Source organism: Periplaneta americana, chromosome 3, assembly GCF_040183065.1.
Source record: "Periplaneta americana isolate PAMFEO1 chromosome 3, P.americana_PAMFEO1_priV1, whole genome shotgun sequence".
NCBI lineage: Eukaryota > Metazoa > Arthropoda > Insecta > Blattodea > Blattidae > Periplaneta > Periplaneta americana.
Genome location: NC_091119.1, coordinates 155455293 through 155483200, shown reverse-complemented (window position 1 = coordinate 155483200; position 27908 = coordinate 155455293). Strand labels below are relative to the sequence as shown.

The following is a 27908-nucleotide window of genomic DNA, read 5'->3' as shown; positions in this document are numbered from 1 at the left end:
GAGTAGGAACGTTCCCTCCCTACTTTGATGTGATATAGCTGGGTTAATGTGATATATGATACGTCACATGTTAATTAGGAGTAATTGAATAAAAAGAATCTTGCTTAATAAGTTTCCTGCAAGTAGGCCTATTCATATTGCATACACAGTATGTAAAAATCTTCTTAAAATATTTCAAATTAACATCTATTCTTGTAAAATATTTGCAATAATGTCGTTAAATTCGTAAGTTTATCTCGTGTGTTGGTTGAAATGAAGTTTAATTCAATGTGAGAATGCAAGTCACAAGGTATAAAAATTCTTGGTTGGTGCTTAAGTTCGTAGCGTTCGTTGCTAGAATATACAGTCACGAAGCTTGAGTTCATGAGAGTACTAGAAACAACAGACTGTGCCGGTACTATTTCGTATTGTCTATGATGAGGCTATAGTAGCGATCATAATGGTTAGGAACTATCTATGGATGCATATTTCCTATGTATTGAGCTTCGTGACTGTATATACTAGACTGTGATAATACTATTAAGTGAACGAAAGTACACAAAAATGCTACGAACTTATGCACCTACCTAATATTTAAATTGGTGTTGCATCTGTTTCAAATTTATAAACAAAGACAAATTGTGTAAATCTACTATTTGCTGTACAATTACTATTGAAAAGGAAACGTATTTTTGTTTTCAAGATTTGGGACAATCAAAGATTTACAAGGGACATGGGACTGTCCTATAAAATCTGGAATGTCTAGCAACCCTGTCGTGGAGGTACTTTATCAACGCTTTAATTCATCACTTTTGTTGTTGTCTATATTTACCTTGGAAAATGATAATTACAACAATAACTATTACTCCGACTGCTCCTGCTACGCCGTAGGTAAGTGACATATAGGTCGCCACAATAAGTACTAAAATAGGCATCAAGATCAGGTAGTGCCAGTACAGTAGTACTCTGTCAAATCGACTAACATCGTTGGACATCAGATTCACTATCTTACCAGCTGCAATGTCTTGCAGTGCATCTTGACTTAGAGTTAGTGCCTAGAAAATAACACCATGTTTATATAAGGTTACAAATCATCTTCATTAAAAAATACTGTACATTTAATAAATTATAAGATGAGTTACTGTGAGGCACAGAAAGTATTTCAGTATTGTTATCTTAGTAGTGTTTCTTCAATATTGTGCTTTGCAGAATTCCTGTGAAAATGGTATCTACAAAACTGGTTTTTGTGTTCTCAGAAACATGGGAGGAAAATAAGGAAAAACGATAGGCCTGAGGTTAAAAATATAGAGAGGAAGATAAGAGTGAGGATGTAAGAAAAGGCTGATAAAAGTATGTGAGAGAAGGTAAGGAATGAGGGAGCAGAGGAAATTGATATATAAATTGAAGGTTATGGCGAAATATTTTAACCTATATTACGTGGGATACTAAAAGCAAATTTAATCTTTAAGGGGAGAGGATGGTATTTTTTGGTGAAAAATGAGTAAATTAAAAAACAATTCTCTAAAATACTCTGTAATATGTGTGGAATACATAGCATAACATTTTGTGGGTATTTGTGCCCTTATCGGATGTTGAGTCGCCATTTTTAAACTTCCTGCGTTATGGATTTTTAAATCACTCGCCCACTTTTATTGTTGTTTCCGGTAAATTAAATTTTCAAATTTTTTTTAAATACCGTTTGATATGTGTGGAATGCATTGCATAACATTTTGTGGGTATTTGTGCCCTTATCGGATGTTGAGACGTCATTTTTAAACTTCCTGCGCTATGGATTTTTAAATCATACGCCCGCTTTTATCGGTTTCCAGTAACTTCATTTTTTTTTTGCTACATTGCCAGACAAAAATGGATATAACTTCTGAGCTATTAAAGATACATACATGAAATTTAGAACACAGATTCTTTAGACTATTAGCAAACTTTTCTCTGTAACAGAATTTTATTAATTTATTTCATTTTAAAAATACGTCCGTTTGTTTGCAAGAAAGAAAATCAGAAAATTGTTATTACTTTTTAATTGTTTATTTTACAAACGCAGGGACTAATATCAAAATTCTGTTACAGACAGTTTTTAGAATATGCTTTTGCAAATTCATTGCAAAAAACAGTTTGAATCTATCTTTAAAAACGGTTTAGATATATCGGTTTTAGTACAATCTTGCATTGGGTATATATATTTTTTTCAAATTTGGGCCCCCAAATAATTTTTTTTTTCAAAATATTTATATTTGGTTGAGTTTCCACAGCTATGAGCTCTCTACATACAAAAAATTAATATTTTACATCAAATAAGAAAAAAAGTTTTAAAAAATACCATCCTCTCCCCTTAAGAAAGAGAAGTCTTCCGCTGTTGATCAGAGTAAATAACATTTGTGACTATAAATTAAACAGATACTACAAAATATATTGGCGATTTATGCCCCTTCCATATAGAATAGAAGTATGTTTCTTTCCTTGCTTTCGTACTGTCTTTAAATGGCAATAGTCTTATGGCATACTAGTCACGTGATTAGGAACGCTTAATATTTATGAATGTCTGCTGTTTGATTACAATCTCTTAATAGTACAGTTAAAAGGGGATGAAGGGGGTAAATTCTTGACAATTTAGAGAAGAAGAAGAAGAAGAAGAAGAAGAAGACGATGATGATGATGATCATCATCATGATTTTGTTGCTGGTAACAGTGAAATAGAGATGAAGGCAAAAGTTATTAAAATGATAATAATGATAAAAATAAGATTATGTTGTTGGTACTGGTGACAGCCATGGTGATTGTTGGTGGTAGTCATTGTGGCGGCGATGATGATGATGATGATGATAATGACAATGATGATAGCGATACAGGAGTATTCACCCAACAGATCCCTTTAGTTGGTCATAGCTCTCAATTCTTTTCTCATGACACCCCCTAACCCCACTAGTGACATCAAACATAAATTAAGATCACATGCATTTCACGGAGAAATTTTCCCTTTTTCCATTTTTTTTGTTTATATTAGGTCATTTATTGTAGTGATACAATTAAAAATTTTCCTGAAAATTTTCCCCTTAGGCTTATTAAGCAATTTTATTAGCTTGTTGATCTTCCTAAGTTCTATAATTATTCTCTTTAAAATTTTCCTCTTATAATGCAATTATTTCAGATCGGCCTACTTTATTTTGCTAAGAATATAATACAGAGTGGGCCAGTCAAACGGAAAGATTTTAAGGTGCAGAAAAAGAATTAAAAGTAACTATTACATCAATTTAATGAGTAGAAATGACAAGTACATGAATAACCATTAGGTATGCAAGAAGAAAAAAAAATATTTCTTAAAAATTACATCGGCTAAGTGACCTCCATTGACACGCACACATTCTTCGAGTCTGGTCACGAACAGTTGCATAACTCCTCTCAGCATAGTGACAGGTGTCGCAGCGACCTCTTCTCGTATACGTTGTTTTAGGGCTGGAATTGTTCTGGCTGGATTTCCCCCAAACACCTTCGTTTTGAGGTGTCCCCATAGGAAGAAATCACATACCGTTAAATCAGGTGACCTAGGCGGCCAAGCGATATCCCCGTTCCGAGAAATGACGCGGCTCGGAAACAAAGCATTCACAGCATCAATCGAAATTCTTGCGGTATGACTTGTTGCTCTGTTCTGTTGAAACAGTATGTTTTCATTCACTGGAAAATGGGCAAGTTGTGGTGTAAAAAAGTTCTGTATCATTTCAACATATCGCACTGAATTAACAGGCAATGCATTTCCGGCCTCATTCTCAAAAAAGAATGGGCCTATTATTCCAGTTGATGAAACCGCGCACCATACCGTTGCCTTTTGGGCATGGAGAGGTTTTTCATGACCATTGAAGTCGATTAATTTGCAGTTTGTAGTAATGTTAGCACAATTTAACAAAACATGGTAGAGACAAACAACTTGGTTACTAGGGAACGCGGGGATAGTGACGTCACCGCCTAAGGAGAGTAGCTAACGAAAAAGAGAGGTTATGGCGCGAATCGGAGTCACATGGTTATCTTGGTCTTGTCATGGTCATCGTGATAATCACCCAATATAAATACATATTCAAAGTTCTAAAAAACAAAGGAATTGCTATATTAAACTCCTGTTAAACGTGCTTTCATATATAAACTTGTTCAATGTTGGCCATGTTATGACTAAGAATGTGACGTCGCGCTGTAACCGCTAAGGAGTCATAAAATGTAAAGTAAGTAGGTAGAGAAGAATATCACAGTCTACTATATACAGTCACGAAGCTTGAGTTTTGAGGGTGCTAGAAACAATAGACTGTGACGGTACTATTTTGCATTGCCTGTAATGAGGCGATATTAGCGATCCTAGTGGTTAGCAACTATCTGATGTTTGCATATTTACTACGTATTGAGCTTCGCGACTGTATATACTAGACTGTGGTTATATTCATTCTCACCCTCTGCATATGAACAGTACACTCGCATCAAATCTTTCCGTTTGACTGGCCCACCTTGTACTAGGCCTAATTTCATTCTGTAAGTGTGATTAGTGGAATATGTAGCTAATCGGCGATGTAAGAATTGGAGGGGAAAGGAACTGGCTACCCTACCCCATTATTTCCTGGCTAGTTGCCTCATGAGTGATGCCTTATTGGTGTTACTTGTGAGATTGAAACCTGTTTTCAGACAGTTGACTAAACAACAACACATCAACAACAACAACAACAACAACAACAACAACAACAACAACAACAACAACAACAACAATTCCATTATTACGGTAATCTTTAAAGTTGAATAAAATCTTACCTTCCTGTAAACCAGAGAACAGCAAGCTACCCGTATCTGCATACCAATATGACCACTCCTGTATATGGCGTGCTGATTTATGAAAGCTGCAATTACTACTTCAAAGACGAGAATTCCACCATATTGGAAGGCTTCACTACTGCCAGGTTCCCAAGAAAGAACGTTGAGTAGTCTACCCAGTGTGAATGGTAAAAACGTTCTGTAAAAATAAACTGTCGATAGACTTTTTCAAAACAGTTTTTAGTTGATTATTTATTGACGTTATATCAACTACTACGTTAGGCCTATTTCGCGTCGATGAATTGGTACCGGCAACAGCAAAACAGTATTTGGCGAGATGATGCCAAGGATTCGCAATATGATTAGGTACCTGACATTCACCTTACAGTTCGGAAAACCTCGGAAAAACCCCAACCATGTACTAATCAGCCCAAGTGGATATCGAACTCACGCGCGAGTGCTCTATGTAGAAAAAATGGATTTGAATATTTAGAATGCATATTAAGTATAAGTCGTTTTTTAGTACAGATTGCAATTTAAACAGCTTTAAACTATTTTTGGTGTAGTAATTAAATTGCTCTTCACTAGTACCGATAGCCTATGTAGGCTGTATTTTCAATCGGTTATTTAACGACACTGTATCAACTAACGCTATCTAGCACCGTTAGATACTACGATAGCAACAGTTATTCGTCATGAAATTACCTGATATTCGCCTTACAACAAGGGAATTATTTCTGACAATACTATTACACATACATTACAAAAAGTACTGCTCTCTCTCTCTCTCTCTCTTTGCACCAAAGGGTTCGTTTGTAGTATATAAGAATGTTATAAGTAGCCTACAAATCTCAAGTTCTTGTTAATAATAGAAGTGAAATTAAGAATCTCTAACAAAGCGTTAAATTACCACTTATTTCAGTAGTCTTTGTCTTTGCACTGTCGCCAATTCAATTCTTAAAAAGCCTCTAGAACAATGTAGAAGTTTCATCTTTGTCTTGATTTTCCGATAAGCTCACTATAATGTAATAAATTTCAATTAGACCATCTATGCTTATCTTATGTTACAATTATAAATTTTATTAATTTGTCACATTAACGTTTTCGGTACGTTGGTGTACCATCTTCATATGTGTGTATATGATACTAATTAATAACCAAGCCAATAGGAGTATGTATCGTAGACTTAAATGATCTGTGTTTGTGTGCATAATATACTATATCCATTATGAATTACAATGATTACATAAATAAATACCTTAAAACTCTTATATGCTATTAGCTGATAAAAACACTCTATTAAAATTAAAATGTTTAAAATTAGTATTTAAAAACACTATTTAAAAAACACATTGGTCGTTGCTGTTACGTCGTGATCTGTTGATATGTGTTATCATGATGATTTAATAGGGCAACAAGTTATTAAATTCCACTATGTTGTATCACTGTATTAGTTGCACTGTATGTTGAATATAGTTTTAACCTTTAGAATTCTTGTATAATTGGTATTGTCACTTAATGTTCATTGTTATGCACACGCTAATATTGAAGCACTTTTAAATGGAACATTACATGGAGTACACCAATGTTAATAATTATGCGTGTAAATTAACTCAATCATCTTACATATTTAAATTACAGTTTTTTTAATTTGTTGTCAATCCCCGGATTCCAGTGAAGCCTTGCTTTCTGCAAACAATGTAGATTAAGTTGTAAAATTTTGTTAATGTTACATGATGCACAAAATTTTACAACAAATTGAAATTCATTACAATGTAGAAGTTGTTGTATACTAGTAGAGTGAAAAAATAACCGAACATATGTATAACACTTGGCTGCAGATGACATGTAATCATTTACTCAACACCATCTTCAAAGTACGCAGCGACACACTTCTCCCAGCGTCCATACCATTTCTCGAAACATTTCTGCAGCCCTTATTTGGTCACTTCCCGCAGAGCGAGCGTCGCACGAATTTTAACCTCTTCGGCTGACGCAAACCGCTTCCCTTGAGTAGGAATTTGACTTTTGGAAATAGGTAGAAATCTGCTGGAGCAAAATCTGGAGAATACGGTGGCTCTGGAAGGATAAGTATTTCGTGTTGTGCCAGGAATTCGTTCACCAAGAGCGACCGATGTGCTAGAGTACTGTTATGATGAAGAACCCAATTCTATCCTTGCCACAAATTGGGCCATTGTCGTCGAACTGCACCACGAAGACGTCGAAGAATTTCAACATGCGTCTCCTTACTGACAGTTCGACCTTCAGAAATAAACTCGAAATTTACGAGACCCTGGATAACGAAGAACACTTCAAACATTACTTTCCTCTTTGATATCGGCACAGAGTCTATACGCCCGGAGAGTAGGCCACATACCAGATGGAGAAGTCAGAGAAGTTGCTTGGAGAGCACGGCGTTGCCACCCGAAGTTCGGGTACTTTCATAGTAAATTATATTTTCCCACTGTGAGGATCAAAAACTACCGGATTACTATATCAACAATACAATTTTGATTATTTTTTCCCGCTAAACTAACATACGGTAAATACACCAGGCCTAGCAAAGAAAACCTCTATATTAGCAACATTATCTTTTTGAAAAGTGAGCGTAACTATATTTTTAAAGCGTTCGCGCCAGACTGTAGCAGTGTTTGACAGGTCGCAAGATTAACATTTCCCTTTCCTACCCTAAAATGTAACATCACAAACCACCCAAGGAAAAACGTAAACAAAAAGGCGGAGGCGGAACATGAGACAACGCCCACATTTATACTGGGTGTTCAGTTCAAATTGTGTCATGACTCGCTGTATGGCGTCATGTGGCTAGCCGATGAGCCTAGATAATCCAATCTTCCTACACTTCCGCAGAGGCGTATCACCTATGAGCGAGAGAAGTTGCCTAGCAAGTACGGCGTTCATTCTGAAGAGTACGTACCGATACGTACGGTAACGCCAGTAGTGGCAGGAATGTGAACTGTTTGGAAACACATGCTATCGGGATATGGGGAGAGGGTTAAGACGATTACTTACGTATTTGTTGACATTAATTTCGACGGTCAACATGGACACGGAGCATTTGATTTGTGTTGTGGAATTTGCCGTACGCAACCGATGATAACAAATACCCTCCGTACGACTTGCCCGCGCAAAACACAGTTCGAAAGAGGTTATGAGGTTATGGTAGCACACAGACCGTACAGACCGCCATCTGTTGCTGCGAAGTTCACGTTATACCGTACGCGTTCTCAAGTTCAGATTGAACGCCTTGAATAATAGGCAACTTCTCTGACATATAAGGTGAAACTCGCTTCACATCGGTGACTCAACAACAGTGACGTCATGACACACTTTGAAATGAACACCCAATATTAGTGTTACGACTGGCTAATGATGATAAAATGATTTATTGATTCAACGAAACAAATAAATGAAGCTACTTGTGTGTAACACGTAGCCTTAAGATAGAGCTGATAAGGTCAATAACTACAACAAATATAATAAATAGCCTACATATTCTCTTAGTGTTTAGTGATTTAAAATTCCAATGCAATTAGCAATAATGTTTTCGGAAAATGAAGAAGCTATTGTTTGTTTTGAAGCCAAAATTATTAAATAAATTTACCATATTGTGATATAAGCCCCCCCCCCTCGCACCAAAAAGTAAACCTTGTGCAATTAATTTGAAATTAGGGAACTTGTCTCTATACTTCTCCTGAAAGAAAGAAATGCACGGCTCATAAATATTTGGTCCACATCTTGTGCTTGGTCCTGTCCATTCTTCTCATATCTGATTGTCGGATCAATATTATATAGGCCTAAACTGTTTTCGCTTTTTATCAAATAAGCAAATTCTGGGTAACTTTCGGTGCTGGACGCCGGACTCATTTCACCGGCATTATCACCTTCATCTCATTCAGATGCTAAATAACCTGAGATGTTGATACAGCGTCATAAAATATGTCACAAAAACAATGTTGTATTGTGTTTAATTTAAAATATTATTACAACCATTGTTTCACAGAAATGTAATAGGCCTATGCATAAGTATGTCATTTCAAAGAATAGTTAATTATCCCGTTTGTCAAGCGACTTTTCTATCACACTTTATATATATATATATATATATATATATACAGTGGGTGATCAAATTATTAGGGACACTTCGTAAAAGTAGGAATTTCATCTTCAAATTCACATAAAACAAAAGTAATTTGGATTTTCTTAACTGGAAAAGCTTTATTACTCTAAATAGTGTTTTATAAACAATATTATTACATATTTGATTGTGTAATAATGAATATGAAATGAAATGAACAAGAAAACTAATATTTTGTCACATATCCCTTTGCAGAAATTACAGTTTTAACTCTCTTTGGCATACTAGAAATGCATTGAAGACAATTGTTTTTAATTTCTTGGCTGTGATGCCACATATTGATCAGTTTTTCTATTAAAGATTGTTTATTTGTAATAATTTCTGAATGAATTTGCCTCTTCATTAGCTCCTAAATATTTTCAATCGAATTAAGGTCCGGAGAGTTACCAGGCCAATCCAGAACATTAATTTTGTTGTCAGACAGGAATTTTGTCACCTTATTTGCCTTGTGACAGGACGCAGAGTCGTGCATGAACACAAAATCACCGTCAGGAAATCATTCACGGACTTGTGAAAGCAGCCGTTCCTTCAGAACCTTTATGTAATGATATTGTCTCATTATTCCTTGAACAAAATGCAGGCGACCAGTTCCATGACCACTAATCACAGACCACACCATGATGCTTAGAGGATGTTTAACAGTCTTCTACATAGAAAGGCGCCAATGAGAGATGCTGGAATCAACATATCTTCTATGACAACCCGTCGGAGGATCAAAGAGTTAGGGTTTTCATGTCGCACTCCACCCAAGAAACCATTCCTGAAACCATACATGGTGAAGAAGCGTCTCTCTTGTGCAAAGCAGCATCAATTTTGGGCTGTAGATGATTGGAAAAAAGTGAGTTGTTTGTCATTCACATGATTTCTTTATTAGTCACAATTTTACTTTGTGCAAATGTGTTTTATGTAGGCCTACTGTTTATTTCTTTTTTCAGGTGTGTTTTTCAGATGAATCTACCATACAGATACTTGCTGACAAATCTGTGTTCGTTAGAAGGCGTAAAGGTGAAAACTACAATAATGACTGTATTATGAAGACTGTTAAACATCCTCTAAGCCTCATGGTGTGGTCTGTGATTAGTGGTCATGGTCGTCTGTATTATGTTCAAGGAATGATGGGACAGTATCAATACATAAAGATTCTGAAGGAACGGCTTCTTCCACAAGTCCGTGAATGGTTTCCTGATGGTGATTTTGTGTTCATGCACGACTCTGCGCCCTGTCACAAGGCAAATAAGATGACAAAATTCCTGTCTGACAACAAAATTAAGGATCTGGATTGGCCTGGTAACTCTCCGGATCTTAATCCGATTGAAAATATTTGGGAGCTAATGAAGAGGCAAATTCATTCAGAAATTATTACAAATAAACAATCTTTAATAGAAAAACTGATCAATGTGTGGCATCACGGCCAAGAAATTAAAAATAATTGTATCCAATGCATTTCTAATATGCCAAATAGACTTAATGCTGTAATTGCTGCAAAGGGATTTGTGACAAAATATTGGTTTTCTTGTTTATTTCATTCCATATTCATTATTACACAATTAAATATGTAATAATATTGTTTATAAAACACTGTTTAGAGTAATAAAGCTTTTCTAGTTAAGAAAATCCAAATTACTTTTGTTTTATGTGAATTTGAAGATGAAATTCCTACTTTTACGAGTGTCCCTAATAATTTGATCACCCACTGTATATATATATATATATATATATATATATATATATATCTTTTCGCTGTAAGAAAAATCCTAATACAAACAATAGCACGTGACTGAAGTGAGGCTTCATTGGCCACTGTTTGGGGCCATAGATTCTCAGTACGTGTTCCCGCCCACTGTTGTACACTCTGTTTCATGTTAAAGATTTCCCGTTACTCGTCAAGTAGGTCTAACCCCACTACTATGCATTCATTTGCTTAGGAAACATTTACTTTATAATTACTGTCATTAAAACTCACATAACTTATTATATACATTTAAGACTATTTGTTTTTCTCCGCTTTTGAGAGGGTTTTTACTCTTACGTTTAATAACCAAACACACCGTGGATGCAGAAGCCATACTTCAGTACCACGTGCTTACGTGAACAACTACGATCTCAAGTGACGCCAGCTTGTTACAAGAAGAGACTACCTCGGTATTACTGTTTGTATTCATCCGCGTTCATAGCACATAACGAAATATAAAAGTAGCTTTTCTTTTACATATCGTTTTACATATGAGTGAAGTTATATGTTTCATTGTATTTAACAACTAGAATTTAATTTTTTTATTTTCATTTAATACAAGATGATTGTTTTCAAATACGGACTATATTTTCCTGCGTCATGTTAGTGTTTCGACTGTGAGCCAATCACGGGTATGACAGCCACGTGCTTGTGTTTACATTAGGATTTTTCTTGCAGCGAAAACAGTATATATATATATGCGCGCACACGCACACGCCCACACACACACACACACACACACACACACGTCGTTAAGCACTTACTTCCGGTGGGAGGGTACTTCACATATTTTACTACATATACAGAGTGTCCCATTTATCTTGTGCACCTATTATAACTCTTTTGTTTGGATAGGTATAGGAATTTTTGTTTTTGAGCGTTGTGTTAGAACGAGGGGCTAACATGAATGTGGAGATTTGGTGCATGTAAGTACATTATGGTATAAGATACACGTGACGTCATCAATGTAACATGTGCTATTTGAAAAATTGATGACGTCACGTGTATCTTGTACCATAATGTAGTTACATGCACCAAATCTCTACACTCATGTTAACCCCTCGTTCTAACATAACTCTTAAAAACAAAAATTCCAATACCTATCCAAACAAAAAAGTTATAATAGGTGAACAAGATGTTGCGTTTCTAATTCACTGTAGGTTAAAGTAAGAAGATGCACAATCACCTTTACTTTTTAACTTGTCTCTAGAGAATGTCATTAGGAAAGTCCAGGATAACAGAGAGGGTTTGGAATTGAGCGGGTTACATCAACTGCTTGCCTATGCGGATGACGTGAATATGTTAGGAGAAAATTCACAAACTATTAGGGAAAATACGGGAATTTTACTTGAAGCAAATAAAGAGGTAAGTTTGGAAGTAAATCCCGAAAAGACAAAGTGTATGATTATGTCTCGTGACCAGAATATTGTACGAAATGGAAATATAAAAATTGGAAATTTATCCTTTGAAGACGTGGAAAAATTCAAATATCTTGGAGCAACAGTAACAAATATAAATGATACTCGGGAGGAAACTAAACGCAGAATAAATATGGGAAGTGCCTGTTATTATTCGGTTGAGAAGCTTTTGTCATCTAGTCTGCTGTCAAAAAATCTGAAAGTTCGAATTTATAAAACAGTTATATTACCGGTTGTTCTTTATGGTTGTGAAACTTGGACTCTCACTTTGAGAGAGAAACATAGTTTAAGGGTGTTTGAGAATAAGGTTCTTAGGAATATATTTGGGGCTAAGAGGGATAATGTTACAGGAAAATGGAGAAAGGTACACAACACAGAACTGCACGCATTGTATTCTTCACCTGACAAAATTAGGAACATTAAATCCAGACGTTTGAGATGGGCAGGGCATGTAACACGTCTGGGCGAATCCAGAAATGCATATAGAGTGTTAGCTGGGAGGCCGGAGGGAAGAAGACCTTTGGGAGGCCGAGACGTAGATGGGAAGATAATATTAAAATGGATTTGAGGGAGGTGGGATATGATGATAGAGACTAGATTAATCTTGCTCAGGATAGGGACCGATGGCGGGCTTATGTGAGGGCGGCAATGAACCTCCGGGTTCCTTAAAAGCCAGTGAGTAAGTAAGTAGGTGAACAAGATTAATGGGACACTCTGTATATATATATATATATATTGGAAATAAAATAATCAGTATTTTCAGTTTTACCTTACAATTAGAGTTGTAGTCTGAAGAAAAACCAGACACAACAAGCTCCAACGAAATGTGATGAGAATCGCTGTGAATAAGCTAGGCTTTCCATGCCTTTTCTTCAACTGACGGTTCCATTGTCTGAAATAAAATGTTGACAGTTTAATTAAGATTTAAGTAGTTAATATGAAAATAGAAACTCTTGATACAAAAAGAAATATTAATTCGATATGTTAATTTTATTTTCAACTGAAGATAGTCTATTTCATTCAAAATATTAGGGAAATCTGAAAGAATTGAAGGCAGTATTCATGCTTTTATAGACCTGCGTGTTTTTATGAGGTATTTATACTTCAAGAAGCAAAGAATGTAGGTATCTTAGGTAAAATGGGGTATTATATATAATTTATGTTACTTTCGCTAATGACGATTGTTTTGTTGCTCTTGTCTATCTGCAGTTAAAGGAAGAATAATAATAAGAAGAGAATGATTACGAAGTCTTACTCTTGCAGTCGATCTGCCAGATCATTGGATTTGTCTTCTGAAGGTATATTATACAGGTCTTCTTCCCTTAGTGTCTTATTGTATGTCATTTTGAAAAAGTTCTTGGTCCAACTGTAACACAAATTTCATAGATAAATAAGAGTGGATAGGTGGATAAGTTATCGACTGATAAATGGACGGATGGACGGATAGATCGAGGGATAAATAGATAGGTAATAGTCAGTGGCGTAGCATGAAATTTTGAGCAGGGGAAGCTAACTCAAATTGTCTTCCATGTACATATGAAATAACGTATTGGAAAAATATAGTCTTAAAGTAAATAGTAGTCAATGTCAAGTCAGCAGTCCGAAGATTGGTTGGAACCTCGTAAGTAACGCCAATAAGACATCACCTCAAATGGTACGTAGTAAATGATGATTTCATAGTTTACACATATCTCTAACAAATAGACAAATATACGTATAATTTAACACTAGCTCACTCTCTGTCATATTTAGAGAAATCAAAATATTAACGGTCAATAAATACAGTTAGTAACTACGTAAGTATGCGTCTGTCTTGGTTATGTCCTTCATTGACAGCAAGGGAGTCGGTCGTTTGTTTTTTAAATCACACTTTTGTTCATAAGCCAGTCTTGATAATGGAATTGTCCTAAAAATTCAAGTAAATTAGTGTCAGCAACAATTATTTCACTCATTATTTATTATATCAGCCACAATGCACACTAATACTTCAACTAAACACAACTCACGAAAGGGATAACTCGGAAACTAAATTCTTTTCCATGTTAAAGCTAGCTTTTTGCGAGCCTTGCGACCAGGGTAGTTTTGTTAGAAAGAGATGGAAAATCTGCGGGGTGGGTTACACAGAAAAATGAGGGGATTGGAAGCTGATGTGTGCAGGCTTCATGTTTACTGCTGTATCACAAATCATCCTGAGCTGCCGCATCACAATATTTAACGCGTAAATAAAAATTGTATTAAAATTAATAAATAATTTTGTTAATAAACTGCAGGTTCGTTATGAAATTATTATTAACTGGGGAAGCTGAGATTTTTAGCTTACATTGACGCTACGCCACTGGTAATAGTGTTTGCAATGTTCGTACATGGGAGGGGATATCAAGATACTACAAACTTCGCCCTACTCTTTAGGCATCCAACAATACGTAGAAGTGAATCATGTAAATTAATGGAGTCCGTTGAAAACCGGTAAGAGACCTTATGTTCGGTTCATGTTTGCCGAGTCTCTGTAGAACAGAAGCTCTTAGCCTTTCCTTATATATGTTCGGTGCCTTTCTCCTTAATTCCTCATCTACATGCTCCATTATGCTTTAGCTGCATAAAGATGTTAGGCACATACATATTAATGATTTTTTAATGATAGACCTTAAATAATATTATGAAGGTGATTTATATTCGTATGCTGATGATACTGTTTTACTTTTTAGTGTAAAAACTTGGACTGATGCTTATTATAATGCAAATTGCGGATTGAAATTAAAAAAAAAATGGTTCGATCGAAATTCACTTGTAATTAATAAAGATAAAACAATAGCTACCCCATTTTCTTTAAATAATAAAGGTAATAAACCAATTTTGTCTACACTACAACTTTAAATGCATGATTTTGATTGTTCCCATATAAATTGCAATTGTTCAGTTATTAATGAAGTTAAGGAGATTAAATACTTAGGTATAATTATTGGTAATCATTTTTTTCTTTCAGAAGGTTATTTTACGACGCTTTATCAACAACTTAGGTTATTTAGCGTCTGAATGAGATGAAGGTGATAATGCTGGTGAAATGAATCTGGGATCCAACACCGATAGTTACCCAGCATTTGCTACATTGGGTTCAGGGAAAATCCAGGAAAAAACCTCAACCAGGTAACTTGCCCCAACCGGTAATCGAACCTAGGGCACCTGGTTTCGCGGCCAGACGTGCTAACCGTTACTCCACAGGTTGGACGACAATCATTATATCTGTAATAAATTACGTAAAACATTATATTACTTTGTTGTTCTAATATATATTTTGTCAATTAACTGTTTATGTATAATTTATTTAGCATTATTTCAATATATATTTATGTATGGCATTATAGGTTGGGGTGGAACTTATACATCCAACCTATATCCCTTAATTTTACTAAAAAATATTACTAATTTGTTTAAAAAAGCAGAAAGATCACTCAACTGAATTGTTGTTTAAACATTTCAAAGTTTTCAACATTAAACAAATTTATTATTTCATTTTATTAAAATATTTTCACAGAAATCTTAATAACTTTGAAAGGTATATACATAAATATAGAACTAAAAATACGAATTCTCTGCGTTTGTCTGAACCTAAATGTAAAAACCAATGCAGCTTTTTATCATAGCATGAGTCAAGTTCCAGATCATTAAACAGATTTTATTCTAATATTATTTTAACCACGAATCCTCTCCAAATTAATAAAAAATACAAAAATTTGTATTGGATTTATAGTTTGGGTTGAAACATATTAAACACTTTTTAATCGGTATTCGCTCTCAATTTTAATTTTATTTTTGTCTGTATTGAAATCCCCTCCTGAGCACGAGTCTTACTCATTCAGGAGTGGGCTAGTTCATCTTACATTTTATTAACTTGTATTCATTTCAAATTTACCAGCAATAAAATAAATAAATAAATAAACAGACAGACAGACAGACAGACAGACAGACAGACAGACAGACAGACAGAGAGATAGATAGATAGATAGATAGATAGATAGATAGATAGATAGATAGATAGATAGATAGATAGATAGATAGATAGATAGATAGATAGATAGATAGATAGATAGATAGATAGATAGATAGATAGATAGATAGATAGATAGATAGATAGATAGATAGATAGATAGATAGATAGATAGATAGATAGATAGATAGATAGATAGATAGATAGATAGATAGATAGATAGATAGATAGATAAATATCTTGCGAAGTTACCCATATTAATGAGTATAGTTAATTTTTGTTGTTATTAATATGACTAAACATTCACAAAAGTATACGTAAATAAATCATACAAAATACATATAAAAAACGCATATGTTCACAGTACCGACTAATGTCATGCAATGTTCAAACATGAGAGAGAAAACCGATACAATACAAACTTCGTCTGGGGGTTTTTCCTCAACCAATAGAAACAGAATTGTTCGGTAACTTTCGGTGTTGGACCTCGGACTCATTTCGCCATCAATAATTCAGATATCATCATCATCATCATCATCATCATCATCCTCGACATCATCATCCATACTATAGCTCAGGTTCAGTTCATGTTGCAGCGTGCTGTACTTGTACAAGAGCTCGGCCGTTGGGCTACCCAATTATTCACAGAATAGGAGTGGTAAGCACAATAAGCCTCAGGTTACAGTGCAAGCCTTCGGGTCCCTCCTCCGTACAAGAGGGGGGAGAAAAATTCCTTAACACGGGGCACACGGGTTTATTTCCCTCTCAGTAGACGTCATGCTAAGAACTTAGCTCCCTTCATAATCAACCCATATCTCTGCCTTTAAAACCAATCAATCCACTCACTTTTAAAATAATTTCATCTATCTCCCTTTCAGTCCATCTCCTATTAATATTAATCGATGTATTTCCCCTTTAAAACTAATCAGTCCATCTCCCTTTAAAATCAATTTATTATTCCCCTTTAAAACCAATCTGTCCACTTCCCTTTAAAATCAATTAATCTATCTCACTTTAAAAGCTACCAATCTCTTTCCCATTGACAATCTGTCAATCTCACTTCATAATCAATTTATCTCACTTTAAAATCAATCAGTTCATCTTTCTTTAAAATCAATTCTTTAAAGACAATGTGTCCATCTCGTTTCAAAATTAATCCATCAATCTCCTTCTAAAATCAATTAATTTATTTCGTTTTAAAAGCGATCAGTGTATCTCTCCCTAAAATTGATTCGTTTATCTCCCTTTAAAACCAATGTGTCCATCTCGCTTTAAAATCAATTCGTTTATCTTACTTTAAAACCAATCTGTTTATCACTCTTTAAAATCAATCAATATATCTAATGCGTTTTCAGTTCAAAGAGTGTCATGGCTCGCTGTATGACGTCATGTGGCTAGTCGATGAGCCTAGACAATTTAATATTCCTACGCTTCCGCAGAGGCGTATTACCTATGTGCCAGAGAAGTTGCATAGCAAGTACGGCGTTCATTCTGAAGAGTGTTTAACGATACGTACGGTAACTCCAGTAGTGGCAGGAATGTGAACTGTTTGGAAACACGTACTGGGGTGAGTTTTTTCCCTTGCTGTCGGGATATGGGGAGAGGGTTAAGACGATTACTTACGTACAGTATTTGTTGACATTAACTTCGACTGTCAACATGGACACGGAGCATTTGATTTATGTTGTGGAATGTTGCCATACGCAACCATTGATAATAAATACCCTGCGTACGACTTGCCCTAGCAAAACACAGTTCGAAAGAGGTTATGGTAGCACACAGACCGTACAGACCGCCATCTGTTGCTACGACGTTCAAGTTATACCGTCCACTTTCTCGAGTTCAGATTGAACGCCTTGATTAATAGGCAACTTCTCTGACATAGTAAAAGTTGAAACTCGCTCCAAATCGCTGACTCACAACAGTGATGTCATGACACACTTTGAAATGAACACCCAGTATTTTTGAAACCAATCAGCCCACCTTCCTTTAAAAAAATCCATCTCCCTTTAATACCAATCACAATGTCCATTTAAAATTAATACCTCTCTCTCCCTTTAAAACCAATCAGTCCATATCCATTTAGAACGAATATATTCTCTCCCTTTGAAACAAATCCGTTCATTTCCCTTTAAAATCAATTCATGTATCACCCTTTAAGACCAACGTGTCCATCCCGCATTCAGATCAAATAATATATACTGTACATCTCCCTTTGAAACTAGTCTGCTATTTCACTTTAAAATCGTTCAAGATATCTTCCTTTAAAATAAAATAAATGAATTTATCTCACTCTAAAAACAATCTGTTCATCTCTCTTTGAAACCAGTGTGTCCATATCGCTTTAAAATCAATATATATATATATATATATATATATATATATATATATGAAACTAAACTGTTCATCTCCATTTAAAACAATCAGCCCATTTCCAATTGAAATCTCTCTGTCCATTTGCCTGTTTGTCCCTCATCTGTCAATTTGTCCGTCCATCTGTCAAACTGTTCGTGCATCAGTTCTAGAGGTAAACCAGATTGTAGTTGAAAAGTTATGCAATACAATAAAATTTACTAGATTACTTGTTTTTTATTTGTTTTTTGGTTTGCCTATTTGTTTGCTTATTATTCGTTTTACCAACGTGTGTTAAAACAAAATACCGATAATTCTGAAACTTTTAAAATAGCGGGGTATTATGTTATGATTAAATTCTTGGGATTTATACTTCAAGCTCACAAAATATTTGTAAGAATTTATGACATTTTTCAATAGGGTTGATAGAAATTTCGAGTCCCGAATTAAATGCTTGTACAGTAGTTGAAGGTTTGTTTCCTGCTTATCGCGAGTGATAATTTTCCGCAAATGCGTTCTGTTTTGTAAGTTGTTTGTTGCAGACTAAGAAAATTAACACTTGTTTATATGAGGCAAGAAGAATTTTTTAAGTTGAATCACAATCTCCACAAGTGCATAGCGACGCTTGTTAATCAAATTGCTGTAGAATCGTGAAATGATTAATGCGAGTTGAAATAAAAGACGAATTATTATTTTTGTTCATTCTATTTTATAATTTTTTGTCAGAAGGAAGAATTTGGATTAAAATGTGTTAATTAAATACTTATATTTTATTCTAGAAATATGTTTCTTCAGTTTTAAGAAAATTTAGCTTAAAGTTACTGGAGATGTAATTGAAACTCTCAATGCACAAATTTTATCCTTCTTTATTGCTGTGTGGCTATGACTAACACAAACCAGCGCACTATTAACCTCATATATCAATACAAGGACACGCCACTGATAAAAATATATTTTGACGTAAGTCAGACAAGACTGGTTCGGTCACTGCCCAATTTTGTGAAAGTCATCATTAGGCACGCAAAGTTAAAAAAATCGGCACTACGAAGAGAGAGAATTTCTCACTCTATGTTTCAGGCGTTTTACATTAATTCAATTTAGTCCCGTCGCTCTAATTTCCGGCAGCCAATCACGTTGCAGGTCGGCTACATTTAAACGTGTGCGTCTTGTGATTCGCTGATGAAGAAATTATGCATTTCCTAAGGCTGGATAAATACTTAATATAATCGCCCGCCATTTTGGCTCTTTCGTTGGAGTTCGCAGAAAGCACATGAGGACGTTATTTGCAGTTCAATTATTTGCTGAATTACAGTGCGTTTGATTTCTTATCATAGGAGCTACGACATGATAATATTTAACGGTGTGGCAAATAGATCCCTCGTCTGGTAGCTCGGCAACGAAAGAACAAAAATGGCGAACGATACTACCTACCTAGACTTTATAGAGCCTTGACTTCCTAAGACGTATCATATTATCAGTAGCAATACAATTTGCAGTTTATTTCCTCCAGCAATTATTGGAAATACATAGGCTATATAAATAAATACTATTTACTATGCCTAAAAAACGTGAAAATCAGCTGTCGTGTTCTAGATTTTGCGCAAATTGCGTTTATAATACTCGTAAAACTTATTCAGAAATGGCTTTTAGAGAACCCGGAGGTTCATTGCCGCCCTCACATAAGCCCGCCGTCGGTCCCTATTCTGAGCAAGATTAATCCAGTCCTTATCATCATATCCTACTTCCCTCAAATCCATTTTAATATTATCCTACCATCTACGTCTCGGCCACCCCAAAGGTTTCTTTCCCTCCTGACACTCTATATGCATTTATGGATTCGCCCATACGTGCTACATGTCCTGCCTATCTCAAACTTCTGGATTTAATGTTCCTAATTATGTCAGGTGAAGAACACAATGCGTGCAGTTCTGTGTTATGTAACTTTCTCCATTCTCTTGTAACTTTATCCTTCTTAGAATATCCGCAAAACTACAATATTTAACTTCATTTATAAATTTTAAGTTTTAAGTATTTAATTTTTAAATAGGATTTCTTTATAGTCATCTGAATAGGCTACTTGTTACTATAGCAACTACTTAATAAGATTAAATGCAGTTAAATTATTGTACATTACATGGGCATTCTAGTTAAGATTGCGCTACATTAGTTTGTCATATACGTCGTACGTCTGTGGGCTCAGAAAATTTAATTAGCTTTCATAACAACTAGCATCTCTTACAATACTTGATAGTTCTGGGGAAATGTTAGTATGTTTCCTGCATTTGTGAAGATTGCACTCGGTAATGTAATATTGCATTCGAATAATAATAATAATAATAATAATAATAATAATAATAATAATAATAATAATAATAATAATAATAATAATAATACAGCTCGTGAAGGGCCTAGACCGACCAGCCAGCTGCTGGCCTCACGCCCACATACCGAAGTAGAGGTGGACGATCATCAACCAGAATGGCGGTATCGTGTGGTTAGCACGATAATCTTCCCAGCCGTTATTGCTGGCTTTCGCAACCAGATTTCGCTCCCCAAGTGCATCACGATGCTGGTTGAGCACCGATCCCATACACTGGCCGAAATTTCATGAGAAAATTTCTTCCCCCATGAGGACGCGCGCATTCCGTAACGTGGGTCTTAGGCAGGATGCCTTAGACCACGACGCCACGCATTCGAATTTTGGGTGACTTAAATATTAATTCTTTTAAATGCAGGAACAGGATAAGGCATTTGTTACATATTTCAATCTAGAAAATCAGATTTCTAAAAGGTTAATTAAGATAATGCAATACAATTTTTACTACTCATTTAAAACTCTGTATTCTATGGAAATGTATTATTTTATGTCGCTCGAAAAATACAGCCAATATAAATTTTATGCATGACCTTAAGAAAAAAAATTTCAGAAAATTCTTCAACAATATATTTTTTTTATTGCAAACCACAAATTGTAACAAAAAGTAAGTTCACAATTATTTTGTTATACCTTATTTTATTTCATGGAGTGCAGTTTCACAGAAAGGACTTTGCCGACAGACATTCTACTGCCTCCTACTAATTGGTTGTCATAAATAAATGTCTTCCTTACTGTGACGGAAATCTTGTCTTCTCCTCTTATTAACCAATCACAACCTTCGTTCAGAAGAATTGACAGGCTCCCCTCAAATCCACGTGGAGGCAGAGTTGTCGCATCTTTTCCGAATTCCAAGAATCCCGTCAGTCTGATTTCGAGGGTCACCAGGATTGTGGCAACTGTGCAATGTTGGGACGAGGGGACAGGACGGAATTATCAGAGTTGTTTTGTAGGAAGTCATCAATCTGTAAGTGGGTGTTCAAAGGAGCCACCGAACTGCACTCCTTGAAATAAAATAAGGTATACTCAATTATTCAGCTACACCGGGGACAGAACATATAGAAGCTTGGAAACCGTTACTTTTAAGCGGTCCGATCACCCCCTCCTCCCGCATTAGCAGGTACGGTATACCATTCATCTGCAAAAAATTTTCCGAACGGAAGTTATTGTATTGTGAGAGCGCAGCTGGATCAGTGACAGTAAGTGGTCAACGTTTACAGTTTGCTGGTAAAATTCATGTTCTGGGAATAATAAGTTAATTAAGTAGCAAAATATCGCTGCAATCGAAAAGTATTGGGAATAAATTTGAATAAGGAACAAAAAAAAGTTTTCTTCCTAGGCAGAATTCGAACCACGAAAGTCTTAGTTACCAGTCTATCGTGCTCTGGAGTGAACAAGGCTCTGAAATCAGCTACAAGGGTCGGTCCGGTTTTTTTGGCACCACTGTACATCTATTATCAGGCACTAGGCTACATCTCACTTGACGATATGTGTCAAAGGAACAACAATTATTGTTTGTATACATCTGAAGTCTGACTAGTGTAGTATGTAACTAGTCGGCGATGTATGCAATGGAGGGGGAAAGGAACTGGTCACTCTACCCTATTATCTCCTGGCCTAGTTGCCTCATAAGTGATGCCTTGTTGGTATTACTTGAGGTTCAGACCTGTCTTCAGAAAGTTGACTAAACAACAACAGCAATAATAATAATAATAATAATAATAATAATAATAATAATAATAATAATAATAATAAAAATAATAATAATAATTCCCATAATATTACATGAATATTGAAAATATTAAAATAAAATTTTAATAGTAATAAATAAGTTAATAATTAATTATTAGTATCACATTCAATAATAAATGATTAAGAGGAATAGGTATTCCATTTCATCTGCTGCAGTATTACACGTATGAATAACATTCTTTTTATATACACAGTAGATATTGTGACGATTTTCCAAACTTGGAAGGTCACAAGAAGCCATGTAATCAAACTGGATATTGTGTTTAAGTGTGACACAGTTACACGAGGTGACATAATAAAAGCTCGTCAGAACTTCTACACTGAAGAAAATAAAATAATTCAAGACAATAAACTATCACATCTAATAACTGTGACTTCGCCAAAGAGGGAGAGACATAACTTCGCGACGGCATCGTGTTCAATATTAGTTCCGGACATTCGAAGGAAGTATCACTGTTTGCCAGAAATTCTTCGTTGCAGTCACTCAGAGGACTTTCGTGGTAGGGAAAGTCACTACAACAGTTCAACATCCCAGCGCGTATACTTGTCATCAGAACTCAACATCTCAAAACTTTATAAAATGTACACTGAAACTGTCTCTGCTGAATACAGTGTGAATTATAAGTTTTTGCAATGATCTTTAATAAACAGTTAAATATATATTTCCGATCACCCGCTAGTGACACGTGCAACTTTTGTACCAGGAAAAAAATAAAATTTTGTTTGGAGCAAGTAAAAGCATTACTAAAGACGAACTTAAGAATACATAAATTGAGGGCAAGTGCATTCTATCTCCTTATGAAAGAATCGCCCCAGGATACTGTATCCTACTGTTTTAACCTCCAGCAAGCACAGGTTTTGCCCAAAGTACCTATTCAGAAAGCTTTCTATGGACGACAATTGTCCTTTTTATTGTCTCTACATCACTGATTTGCTGACAAAACAACCTAGGCCTATGTGGTTATAAAGGGAAAAAAATTGAGTCAGTGTCTGGTAGAGTTCATGGATAGTTCAGTCGGTAGAGCGTTGATGCGTTTAGCCAAAGGTCCCGGGTTCGATACCCAGCCCCGAAACAATTGTTCCCTTGAAATTATTCAAATTAACTTTACAGGGAGCTATACCTGAAAGCTAGATTTGCATAATACAAGTCATTGTTCGTTAAGGGGACACTCAACTTAAAAATTAGAGAAAAAGTGTCATAGAAATGAAAAATTAAATTTCTACACTGATTTACGTGACAGAACTAAATCAATAAGCAGAATTCTTCCCCTATTCATTGAGAAGTCACAGTCAAATGCACAAAGCCAAAAAATGAAAAATGATAATTAAAAGTGATATTTCAATTAATGATTGATTAAAAATTGAAATATTTTTTATTTTGAAAAGTACTGGATCTAATGAGCTGAGATTTTGCATGTTACTTTCCATGTGTATATTAAACTTTTCCTCCAAATTTGAAAAAGATTGGTCAAATAGGAAAAAAGTTCCAAAATATAGTTGAGTGTCCCCTTAACAGAAAACCACAATTTAAGTCAGAGTTTGTGTGCGCTCAATGCTGGATGTGTGACGGTTTATCAGCCCACTTTGAGGTATGTGGATATAAAGGAGAAAATTGAGTCGGTGTCTGGTAGAGTTCCTGGGTAGCTCAGTCGGTAGGACGTTGGTGCGCTTAGTCAAAAGTCTCGGGTTCGATACCCAGAGGAGAACAATTTTTCCCTTGAAAATATTGAAATCAGCTTCACAGGGAGCTATATCTTTAAGCTAGATTTGCAAACAATAAACTCACCAGACAAAGGCTGCAGACAAAGGATTTGCCCCTTCATAAGGATTACGTTTCCTCTCCTTAACTGTGGAATCCATGTTTTAACTTAAGGTTCGCCAGCGCGATTGATAGTGATAGAGTCAGTACACAGCAACTAATAATGAAATAAAGAGAGTACTTCAGTACAACTGACTGCAAACAACTTTAAGACGTTAATCACTAACTAATTCATACTTAACATACTGCTACATTTAAAACAGCACGGTATCAACTAAACTAGATAACACTGTGTAACATTACTAGCTAGGCATTGTCCTTCGTTAACTCGCATCTCTTTCCTATAAGACAGAGATAATGCAGACGGTTTTATTGTCTAGAAAAACGTGTTATTTTATTATGTTCCTTCTTAGAAACATGCCAATTAGTATTTCGTTACACAGGGCTTTCATTTAAAAACATTCCAGACTAAATAACTATTTAGTTCACCTCTGTGGAGTAAGGTTAGCGCGTCTGACCGTGAAACGAGCGGGCCTGAGTTCAAATTCTGGTTGGGTTTTTTCCAGAGTTTTTCCTCAAGCAATTGAAGCAGAATTGCTGGGTAACTTTCGGCGTTGAACCTCGCACTCATCATCATCATCATCATCATCATCATCCATACCATAGCCCGGGTTCAGTTCACGGTGCATCGTGCTGTACTTGTACAAGAGCGCTGCCGTTCCGCTACCCAATCATTCACAGAATAGCAGAGGTGAGCACAACAAGCCTCAGGCTGCAGTGCAAGCCTTCGGGTTCCTCCTCAGTACCAGAGAGGAAGAAAAAATTATTTATTTAAATTAAATTAAATTTAAACAAAAATCACGGAAATTTAGTTACTGATGGAAAGTTTAAAACCAGTGTCAATTGCATTATAGCCTATGTTTCACTTCTCCATCTCTTCCATAATCCTTTGGAATTTTAAATGGCACCCCTATATTTTGATACTTAAATTTTAAAGAGAATTCAACTGTTTATACAACTCTTTAATTTGTTTCACATCTTTTATTTTCTATCGTCGCCTGGGATGTTACAGGCTTACTATTTGAGGCGAGGGATTGTTTACCAAAATTTACATGCAATATCCTTAAATCCTTTAAAATTCCCTTTTGTGAGGTTCAGAAGATTATAATGGAAATTCCGAAGGCCTCTCTTCAAATTCTACACTATCATCTATATGCTAACACGTAAATTTTTGTTTTAATGTACAAATCGAATCATTATTTTGCTCATTTCATTTCCCTTTATCTTTTATGTTTGTTAATTCCGGATCCCAGTGGTCAACCTCACTTGAGGACGGATGATTTGAAATAAATCTTAGTAGTCGGTTGTAGGATGAAATAGTATATTATACATTAAGGGAGAGAAACGCATGATTTTCCGAGAGGTACACAATTGGAGCTTGAGGGCTACAAATGTACCGAGAGGAAAATATATGTTTCGATTCCATGTTGTATGTACTATTTTTTCCAAGGCCGCGACTAAATTGTCGCAGTTTATTTTATTTCTCTTTATTGAAGTTCGTTGGAGCTATTTTTTGCACTGATGCAAAGGAAATGTCATAGCAACGTTCTTCTGTTTATATTGATTATATTGTGGATTTGTATGTGCAATGCAAAATAGGTAGTTTTGAAAAGCCAAAATAAATAACGTATGCTGCTAATGAGGCAGTTTGTGGTTTAGTGCCCAAAAAATCCAGAAGATTATATGAAGGTCCATACAGCCGTATCAAAAGACAAAAAAGAATTTCCTATTTTAAGGGAAGAAGATGAACTAGCGCTTAGGGAAATGAAGAATGGGAAAGCAACAGTAGTTTATGGAATCCCTATTGAATTAGCGAAATGCTTGGGTGAATACAAGAAGGAAATTAGCTATATCATTATGCAAAGAAATAAATGAGAAAGGCGTCTGGCCTGAAGATTTCACGGAGACAGGTTGCTTCCAATACCGAAGAAAAATAATGCCAAGAAATTAGCATGAAATCACACTCGGCGAAGATTCTTCTGCGAATACTGAATCGACGTTTATATTGAAAGATGGAAGAACTGTTGGAAGAAGAGCAGTTTGGCTTAAGGAAGGGAAAAGGTACGAGAGATGCAATTGGACTGCTATGGACAATCGGCGAAAGATACCTAGAGAAGAATAAAGAAGTGTGTGTAGTATTTGTGGACCTAGAGAAGGCGTCTGACAGAGTGAATTGGAATAAACTGATTGGGATCCTAAAGAAAATGGGCGTGGATTGGAAAGAGAGAAGGCAGTTCAGTAATCTTCATATGAAACAACGAGTCAAAGTCAGGACAGGAGGAGAAATGATAGAAGTAAGTGAAATAGGGAGAGGAGTACGACAAGGATGCCCTTTATTCCTACCCTGTTCAACATATACTTGGAGGACTTAGTGAAGAATTATTTTCAGAGCATGGGAGGAGTGACAGTAGGAGGAAGAAGAGTAAAGTGCATAATATTTACTGATGATATAGCGTTGTTAGCAGAAGAGGAAATGATACTAAGAGATATGCTACTGGAGCTAAATGATGCATAGCTGTGGGTAGTATGAAATGAAGATAAATGCCAAAAAGACGAAGACCATGGTCATATTATGAAGACAAGTCTCAGATAATATACAACTGGAGGAGAATATGCATACAGAAACCGGACGGTCTCATTCAGAAACATTAACAGCATTTATGGATTTTGCTCGTATACACAAACGTGAATCTCCAATCAGCTTATTTCAATTTACTAATTGTTGATTTGAGAAAGAAGTGCATTTGACAACAGCGCTATTTAGCAACCACAGCCGATTTGATGCTCGCGAAACGAATGCATCAAGTGGGCGGTGACAAGGAAAACAAGTGAATGCTCTGCTGCTTTGTTGCTTTTTGTAGAAAGGAAACAGGCGGATTCTATTTCTATACTAGCCGTATCCGTGCGCTCCGCTGCACCTGTTAGAAATAAATATAAAGTAATTACATAATTAAAATAGGACGTTTGATCCATGGAACATTCGTGTTTGTTAGAAGGATAAATCGTTTAATATGTTACTTAATTGAAATTGTATTTAAATAATTAAATTGCGATCATTTTGGTTCAGAGAGCACTCATTTGGTGCAATGACAATTCCTTTAACATGTTTCTTATTTGTTATTACATGCAACTATAGTTTAATGAAGATTGACATATCATTTAGTTTTAATGTGTAAACTTTATATTACTTGCTATATGGTTCCATTGAATTATGGTAACTTAATTTTAACCCTTGTTTTCTACGTCTTCAGTAAATGGCGCTTGGCCCACTATGCTTCTCAAACCTTCAAATAACTTAAATAGTGATACAGCATAAACAGTGATATGTAATTATATTTCTTTCTTTCGAAAATGTAAGAATTCACGATCTCCTATGTACCATTGCCATGGAATGAATAAATGTGTTTTTTCTTCCTACTCAAAAATTTTATATTTTGCACATGGGAATTACTGCAGGAACAACGACGCTACAATCTGAGGCGGCGGTTCAAACGTATTGTATTGTTATTTTAAAAGTCTATTAGACCTACCAAATTTTGCA

The 27908-nt window shown here is 35.5% G+C and overlaps 1 protein-coding gene across 1 annotated transcript in view; it reads right to left on the bottom strand.

Annotated features, from left to right (window-relative positions):
* Positions 1 to 24532, bottom strand: part of LOC138696718 (ATP-binding cassette sub-family C member 4-like) — an 81028-nt gene extending 56496 nt beyond the window's left edge. The window contains exons 1-5 of the mRNA XM_069822043.1: positions 24335 to 24532; positions 13341 to 13451; positions 12855 to 12977; positions 4780 to 4978; positions 812 to 1034 (exon numbers count right to left, since the gene is read on the bottom strand). Coding sequence (XP_069678144.1) covers positions 812 to 1034; positions 4780 to 4978; positions 12855 to 12977; positions 13341 to 13451; positions 24335 to 24408 — 730 coding nt within the window. The 5' untranslated portion in view covers positions 24409 to 24532. The remainder of the gene's footprint in view (positions 1 to 811; positions 1035 to 4779; positions 4979 to 12854; positions 12978 to 13340; positions 13452 to 24334) is intronic.
* Positions 24533 to 27908: the final 3376 nt, after the last annotated feature.